We start from the raw sequence: 18,701 nt of genomic DNA on the forward strand, positions 1-18,701 counted from the left end.
TAGCACATGCTGTTTGTGTAAACTCGTGCACCAACCAGCACTATTTTAACACAGGTTGTATTCATCTAAAGTACGCGCACAAAAACTCTACTCCTACACTTTCCCCACCAGTCTGTCTTTTTAATCTGGTAAGGCTTTCAACTGTTCCTACGATATTGATCAGACTCAAAGGTTCCTTTTGGAGGCAGTAGTTGTGTACCAATGGCAGCTAATTTTTTCTTTAATTTTGCTATAAGAAGATAGAGACTATGACCAAAATTTTCAAAAGTGACAAATGATTTTGGGTACCAAAATCAAGACACCTTAAAATGAGTCTGATTTTCAGAAAGCGCTGAGCATCTGCTATTTGAAAGTCACGCCTCTTTAAAGTGCCTCACTTCTGAAAATGTTGGCACACTTATATTTTTATTCCAGATCTTTTGCTCACGGGGCAGAAGTGATCACTAACCATGACTCCACTCAGGTTCTTGAAGTTAAACTGCAAGATACTTGCATTAAAAAAATGAACGCAATGTTTTCCCAATTTTGCAAATGGAGGAAAAGCATCTCTTAGATGACCCAGGAGACAAGATAAGGAGAAAGTTTCATCTAGTGGTTTCAGCATGACAGAGTGAGGAGATCGAAGTTCTATTTAAACCTCTGCCATTGATCTTGGCTCTGCCAATACTATGGGACTTTGGCCAAGACAATTAACCTTCTTGTGCCTCAGTTTTCTCATCTGTAAAGTGGAAATAATAATACAAGCTAACTCAACATTGGGAGTGGGGTTTATTATGCTCAATTATCAATATATTAATGTTTATTTAAGCACTTTGATATCCTTGGATGGAGAGTACGTTACAGTTGCAAAGCCCTGTTAATTTCATGTGCAGGAGGTTCTGGCTTGATAACCGCAAACTAAATTTGCAAAATACAACCTAGATCCCAGTATATTTGACAGCTAATAACAGACTTGGGGCTAGAGTTTCTGAAGTTCAACCAGATTATGCTATAATAATCAGCCATGTAGCTCACCTCTTTACCTGCATTTGTCAAACCACGGACTGTGTGTGGATCCACCAAACTGCCTGTGAGGTTGAAATACTTCACTTTTCTGTTTAAAAAAATTACACCTGCTTAGTGAACAAAAATCCAAGGGACATACAATCAACTAGCCTACTCTTTCAAGAGCATCAGACCTAAAGTGACACACAAATAGCAGCAAAACAGGAAAGTAAATGGAAGGGGGGCATCAGCATTTCGTAGATCTATTTGTGGCATCACCACTGACTTATGTGACCTTAGGCAGGTCATTTAAGTAATCTATACTATGTGAATAACACCTATTGTAAAAGATGTTGCAAGGTTTAATGTCAAAAAAACCAAATTCCACTGACTTCCTAGATCAGAGGTGCCAAATAAGGGCATAGTATTACTATTTCACTGTAGTGCATACTTAGGAACATTAGCTTTGTGACTCCCTCTGAAGTTAGCTATACAACTCCTAAGTTACCCATTAACTTCATATTCACCACAAAGGAAACATTGCCAAACGGTCTAGACAACCTTGAGAAAGGCCTGAAAAGTTGGGGATAGTGTTTTTTCTGTTCATTAAATGATAACTATGCATTCATTTTTCTAGTTCAGCAATGTTATTTACAGATTCACTGGTGTTGTGTGCAAACTCTCTCAAAGGAATCTCAGATCTAGTCTATATTAATGTAAATTCTCCTGCAAACCAGAGAGAATTCTGGTCCTGAAGAACCATCCCATTCACTTGCACTCATCCTTAAAGTTACTGTAGTGCTCCTTCCAGAAGAGGCTGGGCACAGTTCCTTCCAAAACTTATCAATATTACTTTGAGTCATCCCAGCAGAAAGATTTCTTATCGCATTCCTAACTTAAGCTCTGTGGCACTCCAAAACTAAATCTCTGAGATGACAAAACTTCACAGGACAGCTTCTGTCTAGCAGTCACTCCTAATCACTTTGCACATAAGTAGGGCCCTACCAAATTCACGGCCATGAAAAATGCATCACGGACCATGAAATCTGGTCTCCAACTGTGAAATCTGGTCTTGTGCGTGCTTTAACCCTATACTAAACAGATTTTATGGGGGAGACCACTGTTTCTCAAATTGGGGGTCCTGCAGGGAGGGGTAAATTGGGGAGTTGCAGGGAGGGGTCACAAGGGTATTTTATGGGGGCAGTAGTGTTGCCACCCTTACTTCTGTGCTGCTGCTGCTGGCAAGGCACTGCCTTGGGAGCTGGGCTCCTGGCCAGCAGCTGATGCTCTGAAGGCAACGCCGCTGCCAGCAGCGCAGAAGTAAGTGTAGCAGTACTGCAACCCCCCCTACAATAACCTTGTGACACTGCCCCACCAACTCCTTGTAGGGGTCCTGACCCAAAAATTACAACACTGTGAAATTTAAGATTTAAACAGCTGAAATCATGAAATTTACAATTTTTAAAATCCTATGACACTGAAATTGACCAAAATGGACCATGGATTTGGTAAGGCCCTACACATAAGGAAAAAGTGGCAAAATTTTTCACTCATTTAGCTGACATTAACAAACAGATTAACAGTCTCTGCTGGAGAGTTTCAATACTTGCAAAAACGCAGGAAATGCCAAAGCTGAAACAGCAGTTCTACAAAGAAGAGAAAAGCTGCTTGATTATATGAGGGAAGATGAAATTTAGAGTTTCATTTACTTGTCCTGTAGCTGCACTCTGTGTCCCCAGTTCAAGGATTTGACGTAATTTTGAATGGCTTCTGCCATCGTAGACCTATCAAGAAACAAGACATGAAGTGTTAAATCATATTACAGATTCTGAAAATGCAACTCAAAGATTGATGCACAGGTAATTGATGGAAGTTAGGAATATTTTTGCAACATAAATGACATTAGAACAAAGTGCTAAATCAAAACTCACACACAATATCTTCTTTGTAAAACAAGCAAGCCTGATTTTTTCAAAAGAGTTGCCAAAGAATGGTCCAAGTGAAATTCAAATTCTGTTGCTATCTCAGAATGAAGAGCAGCGGGGAAAATTTTGGTACTTTTATTACATATCTACAGGAAACACAAAATGCATAGGTACAATATTCTTTACCAGTCATGGTGAACAGGGTGGGATATATTCCAGCCATAATGTTGGGCATCTTTAAGGGCGCTCCCTAAAAGAGCTGCTTGATGCATAAGCTTTTTAGGAATGCAACCAACGTTCACACAAGTGCCACCAAGTCCCCATTTGGTTCCTAAAGAGAACATACGAAAAATCCAAACAGATAATCTTAAACTAATGCAGTTAGATTGGAAATCACAGGCGCCCCTTACACAATCTGCTGCAGATGAGTTTCTAACTCTGCTTAAGATATATTTATGGAAGTAACTTTTTATTTTTAAATTTAAAATTAGTACTGAAAATAGCTTAATAGCTTACACTGCTCAATGCACAAAAGATCTAAAGCACAGCAACACGAACTATAAACATTCAAATGTCTGCATTCCTACCTCCTAATTTACATAATAAATCATAGAAAAAATTCAAGAGCCACTTGATTTATAGATAAGATAATGAACACAAGCTGAATTGTAAGTTACATTTGCTAACAGTCATGTTTTAACTGAGACAATGATTTTAAACTTTATCAAATTCCGCTCCCATTGAAGTCAAGGGGAGTTATGCTACTGACTTCTAGAGGGAAAAGGTTGACTTACAGTGTACATCTACAATGCCAAACACCACCACCACACTGGCACTAATGCGTTTAGAAACAGACCTATTTAAAGACTTGTTTGGTATAAAAAGTGATCATGGCTTACTTTCATACCTTTAGGTGAAGGATCCACATAATCTAGAACTGCCACCTTCTTTCCAAACTGAGCAGCTTCAAAACAAAAACAAGGAGAGCAAGTATATTTAGCAAAGGGGAAAACACATGAAGAAAAACCTCATTATAGTGCTGCAGTTTTGGAGGGGAAAAAAATAAGGTTATTAAACATGTTAAATACAGTTAGTAAAGAGAGCATTTCCCTGGCATTTCCAACAGCTGTCTGGCTTTTCTAATTTCAGCAATTGTTCTTACTATGTGTAAACATGCAGAAGGTATAATAAAGAGTAAAGGAAAAAAGGATACCATCTACTGAAGCATTCAGTGTAATTTAAGCCCTTATTTCACTACTGTTGTGTGTTAAAAATCCAGATGGCAATGAAGCCAGAGTTTAAAGAAAGATAAGAGGGAAAAAAAAAAAAACCCATACAAGACTGTCCTGTTCTTGTCTATGAATGACTCCTTAAATATAAAAGGAGTACTTGTGGCACCTTAGAGACTAACCAATTTATTTGAGCATGAGCTTTCGTGAGCTACAGCTCACTTCATCGGATGCATACCGTGGAAACTGCAGCAGACTTTATATATACACAGAGAATATGAAACAATACCTCCTAGATATGTAATCCAGGTTTTCTCACCCTCCACTCCCCCACACAAATTCACTCTCCTGCTGGTGATAGCCCATCCAAAGTGACAACTCTTTACACAATGTGCATGATAATCAAGTTGGGCCATTTCCTGCACAAATCCAGGTTCTCTCACCCCCTCACCCCCCTCCCAAAAACCACACACACAAACTCACTATCCTGCTGGTAATAGCTCATCCAAAGTGACCATTCTCCCTACAATGTGCATGATAATCATGATAATCAGCGGCACTGCTATGGGTACCCGCATGGCCCCACAGTATGCCAACATTTTTATGGCTGATTTAGAACAACGCTTCCTCAGCTCTCGTCCCCTAAAGCCCCTACTCTACTTGCGCTATATTGATGACATCTTCATCATCTGGACCCATGGAAAAGAAGCCCTTGAGGAATTCCACCATGATTTCAACAATTTCCATCCCACCACCAACCTCAGCCTGGTCCAGTCCACACAAGAGATCCACTTCCTGGACACTACAGTGCTAATAAACAATGGTCACATAAACACCACCCTATACCGGAAACCTACTGACCGCTATTCCTACCTGCATGCCTCCAGCTTTCACCCTGACCACACCACACGATCCATCGTCTACAGCCAAGCTCCAACCCCTCAGACAGAGACAAACACCTACAAGATCTCTGTCAAGCTTTCTTACAACTACAATACCCACCTGCAGAAGTAAAGAAACAGATTGATAGAGCCAGAAGAGTTCCCAGAAGTTACCTACTACAGGACAGGCCTAACAAAGAAAATAACAGAACGCCACTAGCGGTCACCTTCAGCCGCCAACTAAAACCCCTCCAACGCATTATTAGGGATCTACAACCTATCCTAAAGGATGACCCAACACTCTCACAAATCTTGGGAGACAGGCCAGTCCTTGCCTACAGACAGCCCCGCAACCTGAAGCAAATACTCACCAACAACCACATACCACACAACAGAACCACTAACCCAGGAACTTATCCTTGCAACAAAGCCTGTTGCCAATTGTGCCCACATATCTATTCAGGGGACACCATCACAGGGCCTAATAACATCAGCCACACTATCAGAGGCTCGTTCACCTGCACATCCACCAATGTGATATATGCCATCATGTGCCAGCAATGCCCCTCTGCCATGTACATTGGTCAAACTGGACAGTCTCTACGTAAAAGAATAAATGGACACAAATCAGATGTCAAGAATTATAACATTCATAAACCAGTCGGAGAACACTTCAATCTCTCTGGTCACGCAATCACAGACATGAAGGTCGCTATCTTAAAACAAAAAAACTTCAAATCCAGACTCCAGCGAGAAACTGCTGAATTGGAATTCATTTGCAAATTGGATACTATTAATTTAGGCTTAAATAGAGACTGGGAGTGGCTAAGTCATTATGCAAGGTACCTATTTCCTCTTGTTTTTTCCTCCCCCCCTCCCCCCCAGATGTTCTGGTTTAACTTGGATTTAAACTTGGAGAGTGGTCAGTTTGGATGAGCTATTACCAGCAGGAGAGTGAGTTTGTGTGTGTATGGGGGTGGGGGGGGATGTGAGAAAACCTGGATTTGTGCTGGAAATGGCCCACCTTGATTATCATGCACATTGTAGGGAGAATGGTCACTTTGGATGAGCTATTACCAGCAGGATAGTGAGTTTGTGTGTGTGGTTTTTGGGAGGGGGGTGAGGGGGTGAGAGAACCTGGATTTGTGCAGGAAATGGCCCAACTTGATTATCATGCACATTGTGTAAAGAGTTGTCACTTTGGATGGGCTATCACCAGCAGGAGAGTGAATTTGTGTGGGGGGGTGGAGGGTGAGAAAACCTGGATTTGTGCTGGAAATGGCCCAACCTGATGATCACTTTAGATAAGCTATTACCAGCAGGACAGTGGGGTGGGAGGAGGTATTGTTTCATATTCTCTGTGTATATATAAAGTCTGTTGCAGTTTCCACGGTATGCATCCGATGAAGTGAGCTGTAGCTCATGAAAGCTCATGCTCAAATAAATTGGTTAGTCTCTAAGGTGCCACAAGTACTCCTTTTCTTTTTGCGAATACAGACTAACACGGCTGTTACTCTGAAACCTGTCCTTAAATCTAAGTGAATTAATGATTTAAGAAAACATTCTTTGTAGGGACTGAATGCTTTAAGGAGACTAGCAGAGACAGTAATGAGAACTAATATTGACATAATTTAAACAAAAAATTGAAATTATTTCTTTACAGCTCCAAACCTTCTTTTGCACAAGCAAGGCCTCCAGAACCTCCACCAATCACCAGAAGATCATACTCATTTTTGCCTATGAAAAAAACATATAAAAAACAGAAGAAGAAATTAGAAAGATGGCAGAGGTACATTACAAGCTGTCAGGTTTGGGTTTTTTTATTAAAATATTGTCATATGAGTGTCCCATAACACTCTACTGTACCCACTAAAACATTCTACCCTCCAAAACAACAATGTGCTAGTGCATGAAAACCAGCATATAAAACTAACCAGTTTGTTTTCTGAAATGAAAAGCAAAAAGTAAACAAACAGCAAAAAGGGTGACAAGTAAATTAGATATTTTACTGACAATGTCCACCAAAAGGTGGGTTGACATAAGTCCTAATGCCTCTAGCTTACTAGATCATTATAATTGGAACTCTAATGCATATTTTATTGACAAGAGTGTAACAGGTCCTATACTGTGGCTGAAGTTTCCATGCATGCAATCTCCAAAGCAACATGTTAAAGAGACTTATGAAACTTTGGTTGAAAGAAAGTTGTTGTAGAGGTAGACATTTTTCTACCCAAACTATTTAATTTTTGTTATCAAGGAACCAGATGCCGCAATCTAAATTACAAACTAGTGGTCTGCAACAACCAAGAGTATTTTAACAAACTCACTTTTATACAAAGGTAAAAACCAAGTGATTTCCATCAAAACCAGCCAGATCACTTGGTTTGCTAACAGCTGATTTTTCAAGCTACCAAAAGCCATCAATTTGTAGTTAAATAAATAAGAAGCGATAGCACTCAACAACTTGCAGGATATGAGAAAACCCTGTATCACCAAGCTTCAGAGGGGTAGCCGTGTTAGTCTGGATCTGTAAAAGCGGCAAAGAGTCCTGTGGCACCTTATAGACTAACAGACGTATTGGAGCATAAGCTTTTGTGGGTGATGACATGCATCCAAAGAAGTGGGTATTCACCCACGAAAGCTCATGCTCCAATACGTCTGTTAGTCTGTAAGGTGCCACGGGACCCTGTATCACCAGTTTCAACGGAGGGAGTCTTCTTGGCAGATGTGTACGTTTCAGAAGAGAGACAGGTGGAGCCTAGAACAACTGACCTCCCTCCACAATATAATGGTTGTGCTTAAAAAGCTGTTAGGTGCCTTCAGATAAGGTGTCACCGCAAGGTCGGGGTGTCTCAGAGCTGGGGGAGGGGGACAGAGTCCTCCCGCCCCCAACCCAACCTTTCCAGGGCAGGGGGAGATGGCCACCTACCTGCCCCTCCCCCGCCGCCCCCAGCAGCTCCCTAGGTCCAAGAACCAGGAGCTCACTGCCCCTCCCCCCACCCCGGGAGGGTCTCAGTCACCTCCCCCAGCGGCTGCCCCCCAGATTGAGGCAGGGTGGGGAGGCCGCCCCCCGTCCCCACCACAGCAGCTCCCCCGACAGGGCGACCCGCTCCTGTCCCCCCCGCAGCAGCTCGCCAGGAGACAGAAGGGGGAAGCCATCCCCCGCCGCCGCTCCGGCAGAGGGTAACCGGCAAGGAGATGGGGGCCGCCGTACCTGACAGGACCCGAGCCGTACGGCCCAGCACAGGCTCCCATGGGAAGCGCTTCCGCCCCCGCCACAGCGCCGCCATGTTGTACGGCAAGAGTTACCGCGGCGGCCGCCGCCCGGGCAGGACCCCAGATGCCCGGCCTGTCCGGCTCAGCGCCTGACTGAAAGACAGGGAGGAGCCGCTGCCCTCGTGCGCCCCTCAGAGACCGCCTGGAGGCGGAGAGGGTCGGCTCGGGGCTCCGCAGGGAGGCTGCACTAGGTTAGTTGTGGGGCTGAGTGAGTCAGGCGGAGGGCAGCGCCCGGTGGGGAAGGACAGCCTGGGGTGCGGGCTGAGCAAGAAGGTACGTGGGTGTTGGGCGACCCCGCCGAGGCTCTGGGCCAGGCGAGGGACGGGGGTTCGAGTCCCCGTTCCGTCTGAGGCGCGGTGTCCTTGGTCAAGTCACTTAGCCTCTCTGTGTGCCCTGGGGAGCAGCGCCGCCCTGCACACCTTGCGCGAATCAGTGCCCTCAAGCCTGTGGGGAGGGGCTCAGATCCTGCACGAAACATTATCCCACAAACTCTGCCTACCCAGCCTTTCCCATGAACCAGAGGGTTTCCTTGCTAAACTCCTCCCCTGTGTTGTGCTCATATCATTCCAATTTAGTTTTAAGACATGGTTGTTGGGGGGGGTTAAACAGGCCCTCTGGCGACATAGGAATTTACTTTGTTTCAATTAGCAGGTTTTTCTGGGACTGGCACACATGCCTCAGCAACCCCTCTGATAAAGAAATGGAGGGAAGGTCTCTGCAAAAGGGGGTCAGATTAAAAAAATAAGAGTATGGTACACAGTTTGAGCAAAAAGAAAAGGAGTACTTGTGGCACCTTAGAGACTAACCAATTTATTTGAGCATGAGCTTTCGTGAGCTACAGCTCACTTCATCAGTGAGCAAAGAATACCTCTTAAACAAGAGCAAAACTCATTTTGTCCAAAAGTTGACATTTGATATTCTGGGGGTGACCGGAGGTGTGAAGATTTCCTCCTTCTTTCCTGAGGTTGTAGAATCAGCCCATCAACACTACTGCAGATGAATGACTGGAATATTTAATGTAGCATTAGCACATCACCTCTTCAAGATGAGGAGGATCTATGCAACGTGCACCCCACCTTTTCTCCATATCATGTCCCTTAGCACAGCAGCACTACATCATTGTTACCAGGGGGCCCGCCCCAGCCACACAAGTGAAGGCAGGAGAGCCTCTAAGGAACTAGTCTAGTGGTTGGAGTTGGATCTAATCCTGATCCTACAACTGACTGACTATACAGCCTTGGGTAGCACTGCACTGGTGTGCCTTCTGTTATCCATCTGTAAATTAACAATAATTATATTGACCTACTTCACAGGGGTATTATGTGATTTAATTATTGTTTGTAAAGTGTTCTGTGATCCTCTGATAAAAGGTTCTATAGAAATACAAACCAGTCATTAATCAAGATTATGCCAGAGGGACCAGCTCATTTTTTTTCATTCAAAAGTTCTGGCTATGGTCCAGTTCCAGGGCATGTTACGACATGGGAATCTAGATACTTTGGTGATTCGTTTGTTACAAATACCAAGGTAGACTGATCTATTCTTGGGACTTTAAGGCCTTGGCCTTGTGGAGAAGCCCTAGAAAGGGACCATCTTTAGTCATTCTCTACTCCCTCCCTCCTTAAGGTAGCTGAGGAACAGCACTGATTGGCTCATGAGAAAACTGCATCCAGCCATCTTGTGCTTGAAATATGGTCAGTCCCATGCAGGGCTGAGGGGTCACTGGGTGGGGGGAGAGGCAGGATGGAGGGAAACTAAAATGGGGAAAAGAAAGATTTGAGGGACTAAAGACACCACCTAGGGTGGATAGAAATGCTCTGCATACACAGTAACTTTCCTTGTTTATTGTTGTTTTACACACACCATGAAATGAAAATGGCAACGCTTTGATAAAAGGATTGAAAAGCTGTTCAGTATCATGATAAACACCTCCTTGGTATATTGCTTGTTGAATGCCGGATAGCTGATGTGCACAAAACTAAAGATAAGAGTTCAATATGTCCAAAAGGTGGAGCAAGTTCTCCTTGCTGTGGATTTATCATAAAGGTTGTTTTCCATGGGAAAATGTTGCTCGACGATTACATTATTTCATTACTAGGAAAAGTCGCTTATCAGCAGTGTCTTGCTGCTTAAAAATGTCCCATAGCTAGGAATCCTTAGTAAAAAATTCTCTGATACTCAGCCCCAGAGAAATGTGCTCTTAGGACCATCAATAGCATTTCTTTCAGTATCAGCTGCAGAGATGGGTCATGATGTGACTGGAGAATTTGTCCCACTGATCCTAGTATGATAATTATGGCTGCTGAACAGGTATTAGAAAAGCAAACCTGAAATCATGTTCAGAAATGCCTTTTGTGCTGATAGATGAATGCACATATCTCCTACACCCAAGCTGCTTTGATATGGAGCTGTGAAAGAACACTCTCTTAGAAATCTGGAATGCAAACAAATTTCTTAAATGACGTGTTATTGGACTCAGCTTCATATTTTCTGAATATCGTCAATTGTAGCAAGACATTTAAATGTTTTACAGTTTTATACTCTGGATGGCATTTAGTTGATTTTGGGGGGGAGATTTGTTCAATACATTGTAAACAATACATTATAAAAATGGAAAAAGGAATGACAATGTATGATGTTTCAGAAATACTTTTAAATAAATTCTGCAAGAAACCAACCCATATACGTAACCTTCGTATCTGTAAAACGATAACAAACCTGCCAAGAAGGAGACTGTCATTTGGGGATTAATTTTCAGGACAATTTTAAAAGTCTGTGTCTCTTTGTCATGATGGATTATATATCTGTGTTTTTCAGTGAAACTTTTAAAGTCTCCTTCATGTAGAGAACCAGTTTGAGATGCACACTGTGAAAAAGAGTTTTGTAACTTTCTGATTGGTGTGATGCTGTGTTGTTGTAATGTTGTTGGCTCCAGGATATTAAAGAGTGGGGGTTTGTGAAGTAATTTTTTATTGGATCAACTTCTGACACACAATCTTTGGAGCTCTGTGTAAGCTTCTCTCTCTCACCCACTGAAACTGGTCCAATTAAAAATATTACCACGCCCATGTTGGGTAACTGATTGGTACAAAGGTTATCTTAACTTTTCTTTTCGTTTTGACTTTATTCTCCTTATACCTAACGAGTGCTTTCCAGCTGTACTAGCTAGAAAGAGAAGAGGAAGTGAACAGCCAAATTAGGTAGCTACTGTTTTTTTTTTTTTAAAGTTACTACACTATTATTCTGTTTTGCAAGGGAGGGGGTGAATTAAAGCAATTGTATCTTACTGTAGTCATATTGAATGTCCTATGAGGGTGTGGCTGGAACTGGGTTAATTGGTTGAGCTAAACAGCCTTCTATGGAGGACTTACAGTTGCTTTCCACATACATTGCTTTCTGTGGTCAGTTGCTAGTGTGGGGCCTGATCTTGACATAAAAGTGGGGGGTGAGGGAGAACTAGAATCTGCTGGTGACCTTGAGAAAGAGAGGAAGGCATGGCCTGTGATATAAGTGAAATGAATGGGATTGTCTGTGGAAGTGACTTGAACAGTAAGGCAGGAGAAGAGAGCCAGAGCTGCGATGGGGCAGGAAGAACTAGTGACATCAGGCTGAGGTGACTGGTGGTCCTCCTGGCTGGGTTCTTTTGAAATAAGAAAGCTTGGGGAAGTCAAGCCAGCTAAGTGTGTGGGAAATACCTCAGGGTGGGGGCTAGACTGGCAAACAGGGACATCTACTTGCCTAAGATAGACAAAAGCTATGGAAAGCTAGTCAAAATGGCTTGTAGCACTTTTGCAGACATTTCAGTGGAAAATTATGTAACACTTTTCAAGCTCCAATTCTTTACTTTGGGGGTTGTAGAAATAGAAAATTAGACCCTTTTTTACAGTTGTATTGTTTTGCACTGGTAGAAACAGAACTTCAGTTAATTTGCAACTGAAAACTGTATGCTATCTTAAAATGAAAAAAATGGCCTGGATGTTAGAACTCTTGCAAAAATTGGCTTGTGGAGGTTTTTTAAAAGCAGAATATCTCTGAAATGTCTAAATCTAAATGAATTCAAATTCTTAATCTTGGTTTGGGAGAGTGATATAGTATTCAGATTTCATCATAAAGCTTCCGTAGATCCCAGGACATTGTTAAAATCTGGGAACTTTCCTGCATTGAAATGTTAGGATTTAATAATATGTAAAATCTGAAGATGCATCTAAAGGATAGAATTTCACTCCAGAAAAATTACCAGAGGGGGTTGGGAGACCCACAGAATTACTCTCTGTTGTAAACTGGGTCATAATTTAATTTCACCAGGTTTTTTAGGTTTAAAAGAAAGTCAGCCACTCTAATGTGTTTAAGTACCCCAACAAGACTATTTGTAACCTGAGACACTTCCTTTGGCTAAAGATGTTTTCTACTGTTTTGAAATAGCTGCTTACAGCTTGTGGAAAAATAATTGTTTTATTTAGAATCCTTCCAGCAAAATTTCTGTTTGTTAGAACTTCTCTTTTTTCTTTTCTTTTCTTTTTTTTTTAAACACCAGAAACTTTTGGCGTGTTAGTAGGGTCTTTTTGTTGTTCAGAAGTTCATTTGTTTTTTCTCTTTTTTTCTTCCTTACTTGAAGCTGTCATTTTTTGTTTGTGGCATCTCCTCAACAGCTAATTGATGTCAAGTGAGGAAGCAGGAGCAGATGGAGTTGTAAGCAGCAAAGTTCTTCATTTTATGCAAATAAGTCAAGATATATTAAAAAAAGGGAGGGGGGGAGAAATATATAGAAGTATGGAAACTTAACTGCCTCTGAATGTTTGTTACTTTCTGTGACAAGTCAGCAGATGTTGAAACCGCTCTAAATAATAGCCTTTTAAAATGGAGACAATTGGTTTGTAAAGCAAACAGTGAATGGTTTCTTATTCTCACTAACTAGTGTACTTCGCCTCTAGTTCTCTATTAAACTTTAGAGTGGGGTTTTGCCGGCCACCTTGCTTGATTGTTAACTATTTTATGCATTAAGACATCTTCCAGGTACTTTTCTGGAACAAATATGGCCCATTCTTACTTTCTTGAAGAACTTAATGTGACTCTGAAAAATGGAAAATACACATACAAAATAAATAAAAATCCCCTCATGCTACTATGGAAGTAGAAGGCTTGAAAGAATTGACTGGAGGAAAAACATTTCACTTGATCTGTAGGTGTCTGTAGTAACGTCCCAGCTCTTTCCTCCATCTCTCTTTGTTTAGGCTTTAAAAATCAGGCTTTGGCCAGGGTTATTGGGAAAAGAGAATGTGTGCTGCTGGAATATGTGTATGTGCCATGCATTGACTAACTCATCGTCTAGTGCAATGTTTCTCGACCTATTTACCATTGTGGGCTGCATATGCAGCTCTCTGTGGTATGTGGGCTGCATCCACACAATATATATATTTTACCTATTTGGCCCTGAGGATGTCACATGGGCCGCAGCTGTGTGCTGACTGAGCGACAAGCAGCCCATGGGCCATGGGTTGAGAACCACTGTTCTAGTACCTTGGGTACACAGCGAAGTTGTATATCCAACTATAATGGTGTATTTAAAGCTATATGCAACCCCTAGGTTGGCCACAGTAGTAGTGGTGTAAATGTGTTTCTATTGTCATATCTGATTACAGAAAAGGGGACTGAGCTATATCAGAATAAAAGTCATCTTTTTACTGGTATAAGTGTGTCCATATTTAAGGGTATTTTTTTTACCAGTATAGTTGTACTGGTACAGTCCCAAGTGACAGTTATAATGGCACAAAAACTGTGGATAGAACAGGTCTCGGGGTGGAATCAGAGCAAAAAGCATGATAAAAATTTTCCCAAAGCTAAAGAAATGTTTTAGAGCTTATTAGGATTTTTTTAATAATATAAAGATTAGACACTTATATGGACAACAAGAACATCCCTCGCTACATTAGACTGATTAAACAATTTATAATAGATGTAAATCCTCAGGGCATAAGCCAACACTTCACAGTTTTGGGTCAGGAAGAAGACTTCTCCTATGGGCAAGTTATTCCATAATAGCTCATTACAGTGTTTCTTGCACCTTCCTCTGAAGCAGATGGTATAGACCACTGTCAAAGCTAGGGGGCTAAACGAGTTGAACCTCTGCTCTGATTCAGCATTGCAGATTCTATGCTTTTACATATGCAATGGAGCACGTCAAGAACAGAAGGGGTTACAAATTGTCTTACCTCATCTGACATCACAGATTATCTTAATGCTTACAGTAGGGGATGAGGATAAGATCAATGTGCAGTATGTGTTCTTGTTTGACTGAGCTGTGCAGTCTGAACAGTTAGAAACTCTTCTTACCATAAAAAAGGGGAAATATATTCCGCATTAAAATTAACTACAGTGCTAATTCTAGTTATTCCTGCAGGCACGGACCATCTTGCGTTTAGAAGAGACTGAGCCAGATTTAGTGCTGGTGCCAACGTTAAGAAATCTTTAATAGTGGAATCATGTTAAATTTTGTAAACAGGGGTTTTTTTCAGATGCAAATGGGGAATTATTGCAGGTCAGACGAGTTCATCATTGCTTTCTACTGGTTCTCTTTGGCGTCTGGAATATAGGAAAAGATTTATTAAGCTGAAGCTCTAACACAGGAGTGGCCAACCTGAGCCTGAGAAGGAGCCAGAATTTACCAATGTACATTGCCAAAGAGCCACAGTAATATGTCAGCAGCCCCCCATCAGCTCCCCATCCCCCGCTCCCAGCGCCTCCCACCCACTGGCAGCCTTGCTGATCAGCACCTCCCCTTCCCTCCCCGCACCGCCCGATCAGCTCTGGGGGGGAGAGGAGAGAGGGCAGGAAGGGGTGGAGTGGGGGCAGAGCCAGGGGTTGAGCAGTGAGCACTCCCCCGGCACATTGGAAAGTTGGCCCCTGTAGCTCCAGCCCCGGAGTCGGTGCCTGTACAAGGAGCTGCATATTAACTTCTGAAGAGCCGCACGTGGCTCGGGAGCCACAGGTTGGCCACACCTGCTCTAACACATGGGTGGTGGTGGGGGCTTTTAAAGTTATTCTGTATCAAAATAACATATTGTTGTTTATTGTGCTACGTGCCAAAGTATTCATTTATGTTTTGCTTAAAGAGGTACAAAACCACCCTAGTCCTCACACACTAACCCTGACCTCCCACAGTTCCTTATTCATTTCATCCACTTGCTCTTATATTTTTTTCTTTCTCCTGAAGCTCTGTTAATTAGCCCCCGTCTACTTCATAGACCTTCATTTGCTGCCTTGTCATCTACCATAAACCCTTTCTTTGTCGCTCCACACCATTTGGCCACTGTTGGGGTGAGAGCGTTCTTCTCTGCAGCCCATTTAGAGCAGTTTCCATGATAGCATTGTAGAAATTTGCTCACTCCTACTTTTGCTAAGCTTCCCAGAGAGGATAAAGGGGAAGAAAACAATCCACAGTGAAGTCTATTCATAGCTGTATGCTGAAATGGCTTTTGTTTCTTTTCTCCCACTATCTGAGTGAGTTTCAGTTCAACTATCTTCAGTATTCCTGCTGTGAAAGGGACAGACGTGCTTTGGATTTTGTTTTCGAGCATGACCTCTGTCTCATATTCAGCCCGAAAGAAGTAGTTTGTTAGAGTGTGGCTCTTCTGATCTGTCTTGCAGAATTACTTCTAAACGTAAGCTACAAATGTTGTCTTATTTGATTTTCTGTAATGCACTGATCACTTCTCCCTCATTTTCCAGTTTATGATGTTAACACAATTTATTATACAAAAGTCCCCAGCAGCACTACAGTGTATGGATGTGCGTGGGACTTGTATCTCCCATTTGTACATCAGTTATAGTGTGATAAGTCTCAACTGGAAAAAAAAAAATGGGCCATATTCATCCCTGGTGTAACTCCACTGAGCACAGTGGACTAACCTACACTGAGGATGAATTTGGCTCATGCCTGACTGCCAGCATCCGCTGTGCAGTAACTAAGTAACAAGAACAGTGTCACTAGAAGGTAGAGCCAACATAAATTGTGCAATGAAGAGTGGGGGAAAAGGACACATCTCCTTTTAGAATCTCTGTATACCAGAACATGTAAGCTGTGCCAGTGATGTGATCAAAGGAGACTGCGACTTCTGCAGGCTCTTGGACTTGTATCCTGTAAAATCCATATCACTACAACACAGGAAAATATCAGAAGGAACAGCTTCTGTTCTATGCATGAAGGTACATGTTTATATTTTCCTATTTTTTAGACGTGATATCTGATATGCTATGCTCTCTTAGAGAATGCTACTATTTCAGATGGCGCTGGGTAGGAGGAAGAAGTTTTTGCCAGGTTTCTGACTGCCAGGCACTTTAGTGATGCTAATTTGGGGGCAGCAACAAGTCTTTAAAGAACAGTAGGACATATTATATGTAATGCTTTCATATTGTATTGTCAACCACAACAGTTGAAAGAGCAAGAGGAGATAATCCTGATTAGGTTGAAAATGTAAATGGTGGATAACTACATCGGCATCTAGTACTCATTAAAATTACTTTTCAAGAAAAAGCTGAATATAAGGCAAGCTTATGTTCAGTGATATTTGCAATGATGTTTCGGGGTTGATGAATGTGTTTCTGTAGCTATATTTTTACCCTGGTTTGCATTTTGATTAGGGAGCTCTACCACAAAATGCCTTTCTTCCCTCTGAAAAGGAACTGCAGCTGGTACTGCTGCTACTCACAGGGTATCTGCTTGTTGCCCTTGGTGTTTACCTTCACTTAATGGGACATTCAAAAAAACCCCAAACCCATTTTTCCTTACCAGGGTTACTAACTACACCTCTGATTATTAAACCTAGATAATGTTTAATATCAAATTTACTTCAAGGTTTCTGCACTTGCTCAGCCAGGGACTACGGTAATAGACTGCTTAAACTTTGATTTCTGGTTTTCAAGCACTAGCGCAATACTGCAGAATTTATAGTGTACCACAACAACCATCTGCTTGATGGCTTTTGTCTGCATCCCCAGAAGCATGCTGGTCGTATTGAGCACTAACCCTGTCAGCAATATGAGTGTGGGCATTCAGATTCATTCAGTATTTTCTGTTTCATCTTATTTCAGCAACCTACAGCCAGAGATCTAGTTTTACTTTCTTTGTTGGTCCGACACCCAGCTGCTATTGTCTGTCAACATTCTATCAATGTCTGTGTTAGGGTACACATGGTACATTCAACAGCGCAGCAGGTCATGTGTTGACCGGCAGTGTCCAGCCCTACCTGCTGATAGCTCAAAATAATAGCACAAAATTGTAAACAATTATGAAACAGAAATAAGGACACTTTAGAAACAAATAAAACAATTAGAAAAATGATATCCCAGTAAAGCTATTGCTATTCAGGGCGTAATATAATAGTTTATTTTAAAAATGCTTTTTAAATGTAAGAAATAAGGCCTTAATACTGCAATGTGATCCATATGTGTGGACCCTTACACCTACTTGGATTGGATTGCTGGATGGGTGAGACCTGGGGGGAGAATGATCAATCAGACAATCAGAATCCGTTTTATAGAGCGCATGGTCTCTACATGGCTTTTTTAGGACAGTGAGTGCAGAAGAATATCGTAAAGCCAATAGAAACTACAGAGGGTGTTTTAGGAGGGCAGAATATAATTATCGTAATTGAAATCTGTCTGGTGCAATGGAGATAAACACCCCTCTGAAGCCTAATTAATGGGGATTCTAGTCCATAAAAGGCATTTATTATTTTCTGCCCTCTTCCTGTCATCCAGAAAAATGAGAAGAAACCTAACTTTGTTTCCACTGAACCTGGAAAAAGGCAGAATAAAAGACAAAAGAAACAGATTCTTAAATCAGCAGAATTTTGCATTTAGTGAATATTGACATTTATGTAGTCATGGTAACAAAACTGAATTATAGGACTAGGTGAGTATGAGGATCCAGAGATTTAGATTTTTAAGTGAGGAAATCCTTAATGGGGAAAAAAGGTGAAAAGTGCTTGTAGCTTGATAACAAGATGTTGATGGAAAAACTAATTACGGTTTGTACTTTTGTACTTGACAAAAGCAGACAAGTCCAGATTACGGTTTCTTGGCTATCTGATTTCTTCACATTTAGAAATACACTGGCTTTCTGATAGTAAAAGGTAAAAAAACACCTTGTTTGACTTTCAGCCTTATTGTTACATCTGTCAGAAGATAAGAGTAAAAATATTCTTTCTATTTTAAAATACCAGATTGAGGGTTGTTTTTCATTGGTTGGGGTTTTTTCCCTTTTAAAAAAAATAATAAATTTTGTGATTACTACGGCAATCTTATCTTTGGCAGACACTTACCTGGATGTTCTAGCCAAATTCCTTTGCTGGTCTTGCTCCATGGAAAAGACTAAAAATAAGCACCCACTGAATGGCATAGAAAGAGAG

General features: G+C 41.6%; 2 protein-coding genes across 10 annotated transcripts in view; one reads left to right on the plus strand and one right to left on the minus strand.

The window, feature by feature from the left end:
- The window catches only part of TXNRD2 (thioredoxin reductase 2), a 70,980-nt gene that overhangs the window by 45,947 nt on the left and 6,332 nt on the right, over positions 1–18,701 (minus strand). For 2 of the 4 annotated variants that reach the window (XM_048822075.2, XM_048822073.2), the window contains exons 1-6: positions 8,234–8,355; positions 6,691–6,756; positions 3,817–3,873; positions 3,096–3,240; positions 2,694–2,768; positions 1,015–1,093 (exon numbers count right to left, since the gene is read on the minus strand). In XM_048822075.2, coding sequence (XP_048678032.1) covers positions 1,015–1,093; positions 2,694–2,768; positions 3,096–3,240; positions 3,817–3,873; positions 6,691–6,756; positions 8,234–8,309 — 498 coding nt within the window. In that variant the 5' untranslated portion in view covers positions 8,310–8,355. Of the gene's footprint in view, positions 1–1,014; positions 1,094–2,693; positions 2,769–3,095; positions 3,241–3,816; positions 3,874–6,680; positions 6,757–8,233; positions 8,356–18,701 lie in introns of those variants that run through there. The other 2 variants (XM_048822077.2, XM_048822079.2) reach the window with 2 other exon arrangements.
- Positions 8,361–18,701, plus strand: part of COMT (catechol-O-methyltransferase) — a 31,644-nt gene continuing 21,303 nt past the window's right edge. The window contains exon 1 of one of the 6 annotated variants that reach the window (XM_048822103.2): positions 8,361–8,486. Coding sequence is in view for 1 of the 6 variants with exons in the window: in XM_048822101.2 (XP_048678058.1) it covers positions 16,492–16,497 (6 nt within the window). In the remaining 5 variants the exon portion in view is untranslated. Of the gene's footprint in view, positions 8,569–11,405; positions 11,496–11,886; positions 11,909–15,785; positions 15,954–16,299; positions 16,498–18,701 lie in introns of those variants that run through there. The other 5 variants (XM_048822104.2, XM_048822106.2, XM_075119976.1 and 2 more) reach the window with 5 other exon arrangements.

The sequence above is a fragment of the Caretta caretta genome, chromosome 15 (genome assembly GCF_965140235.1).
Source record: "Caretta caretta isolate rCarCar2 chromosome 15, rCarCar1.hap1, whole genome shotgun sequence".
Classification (NCBI taxonomy): Eukaryota; Metazoa; Chordata; order Testudines; family Cheloniidae; genus Caretta; species Caretta caretta.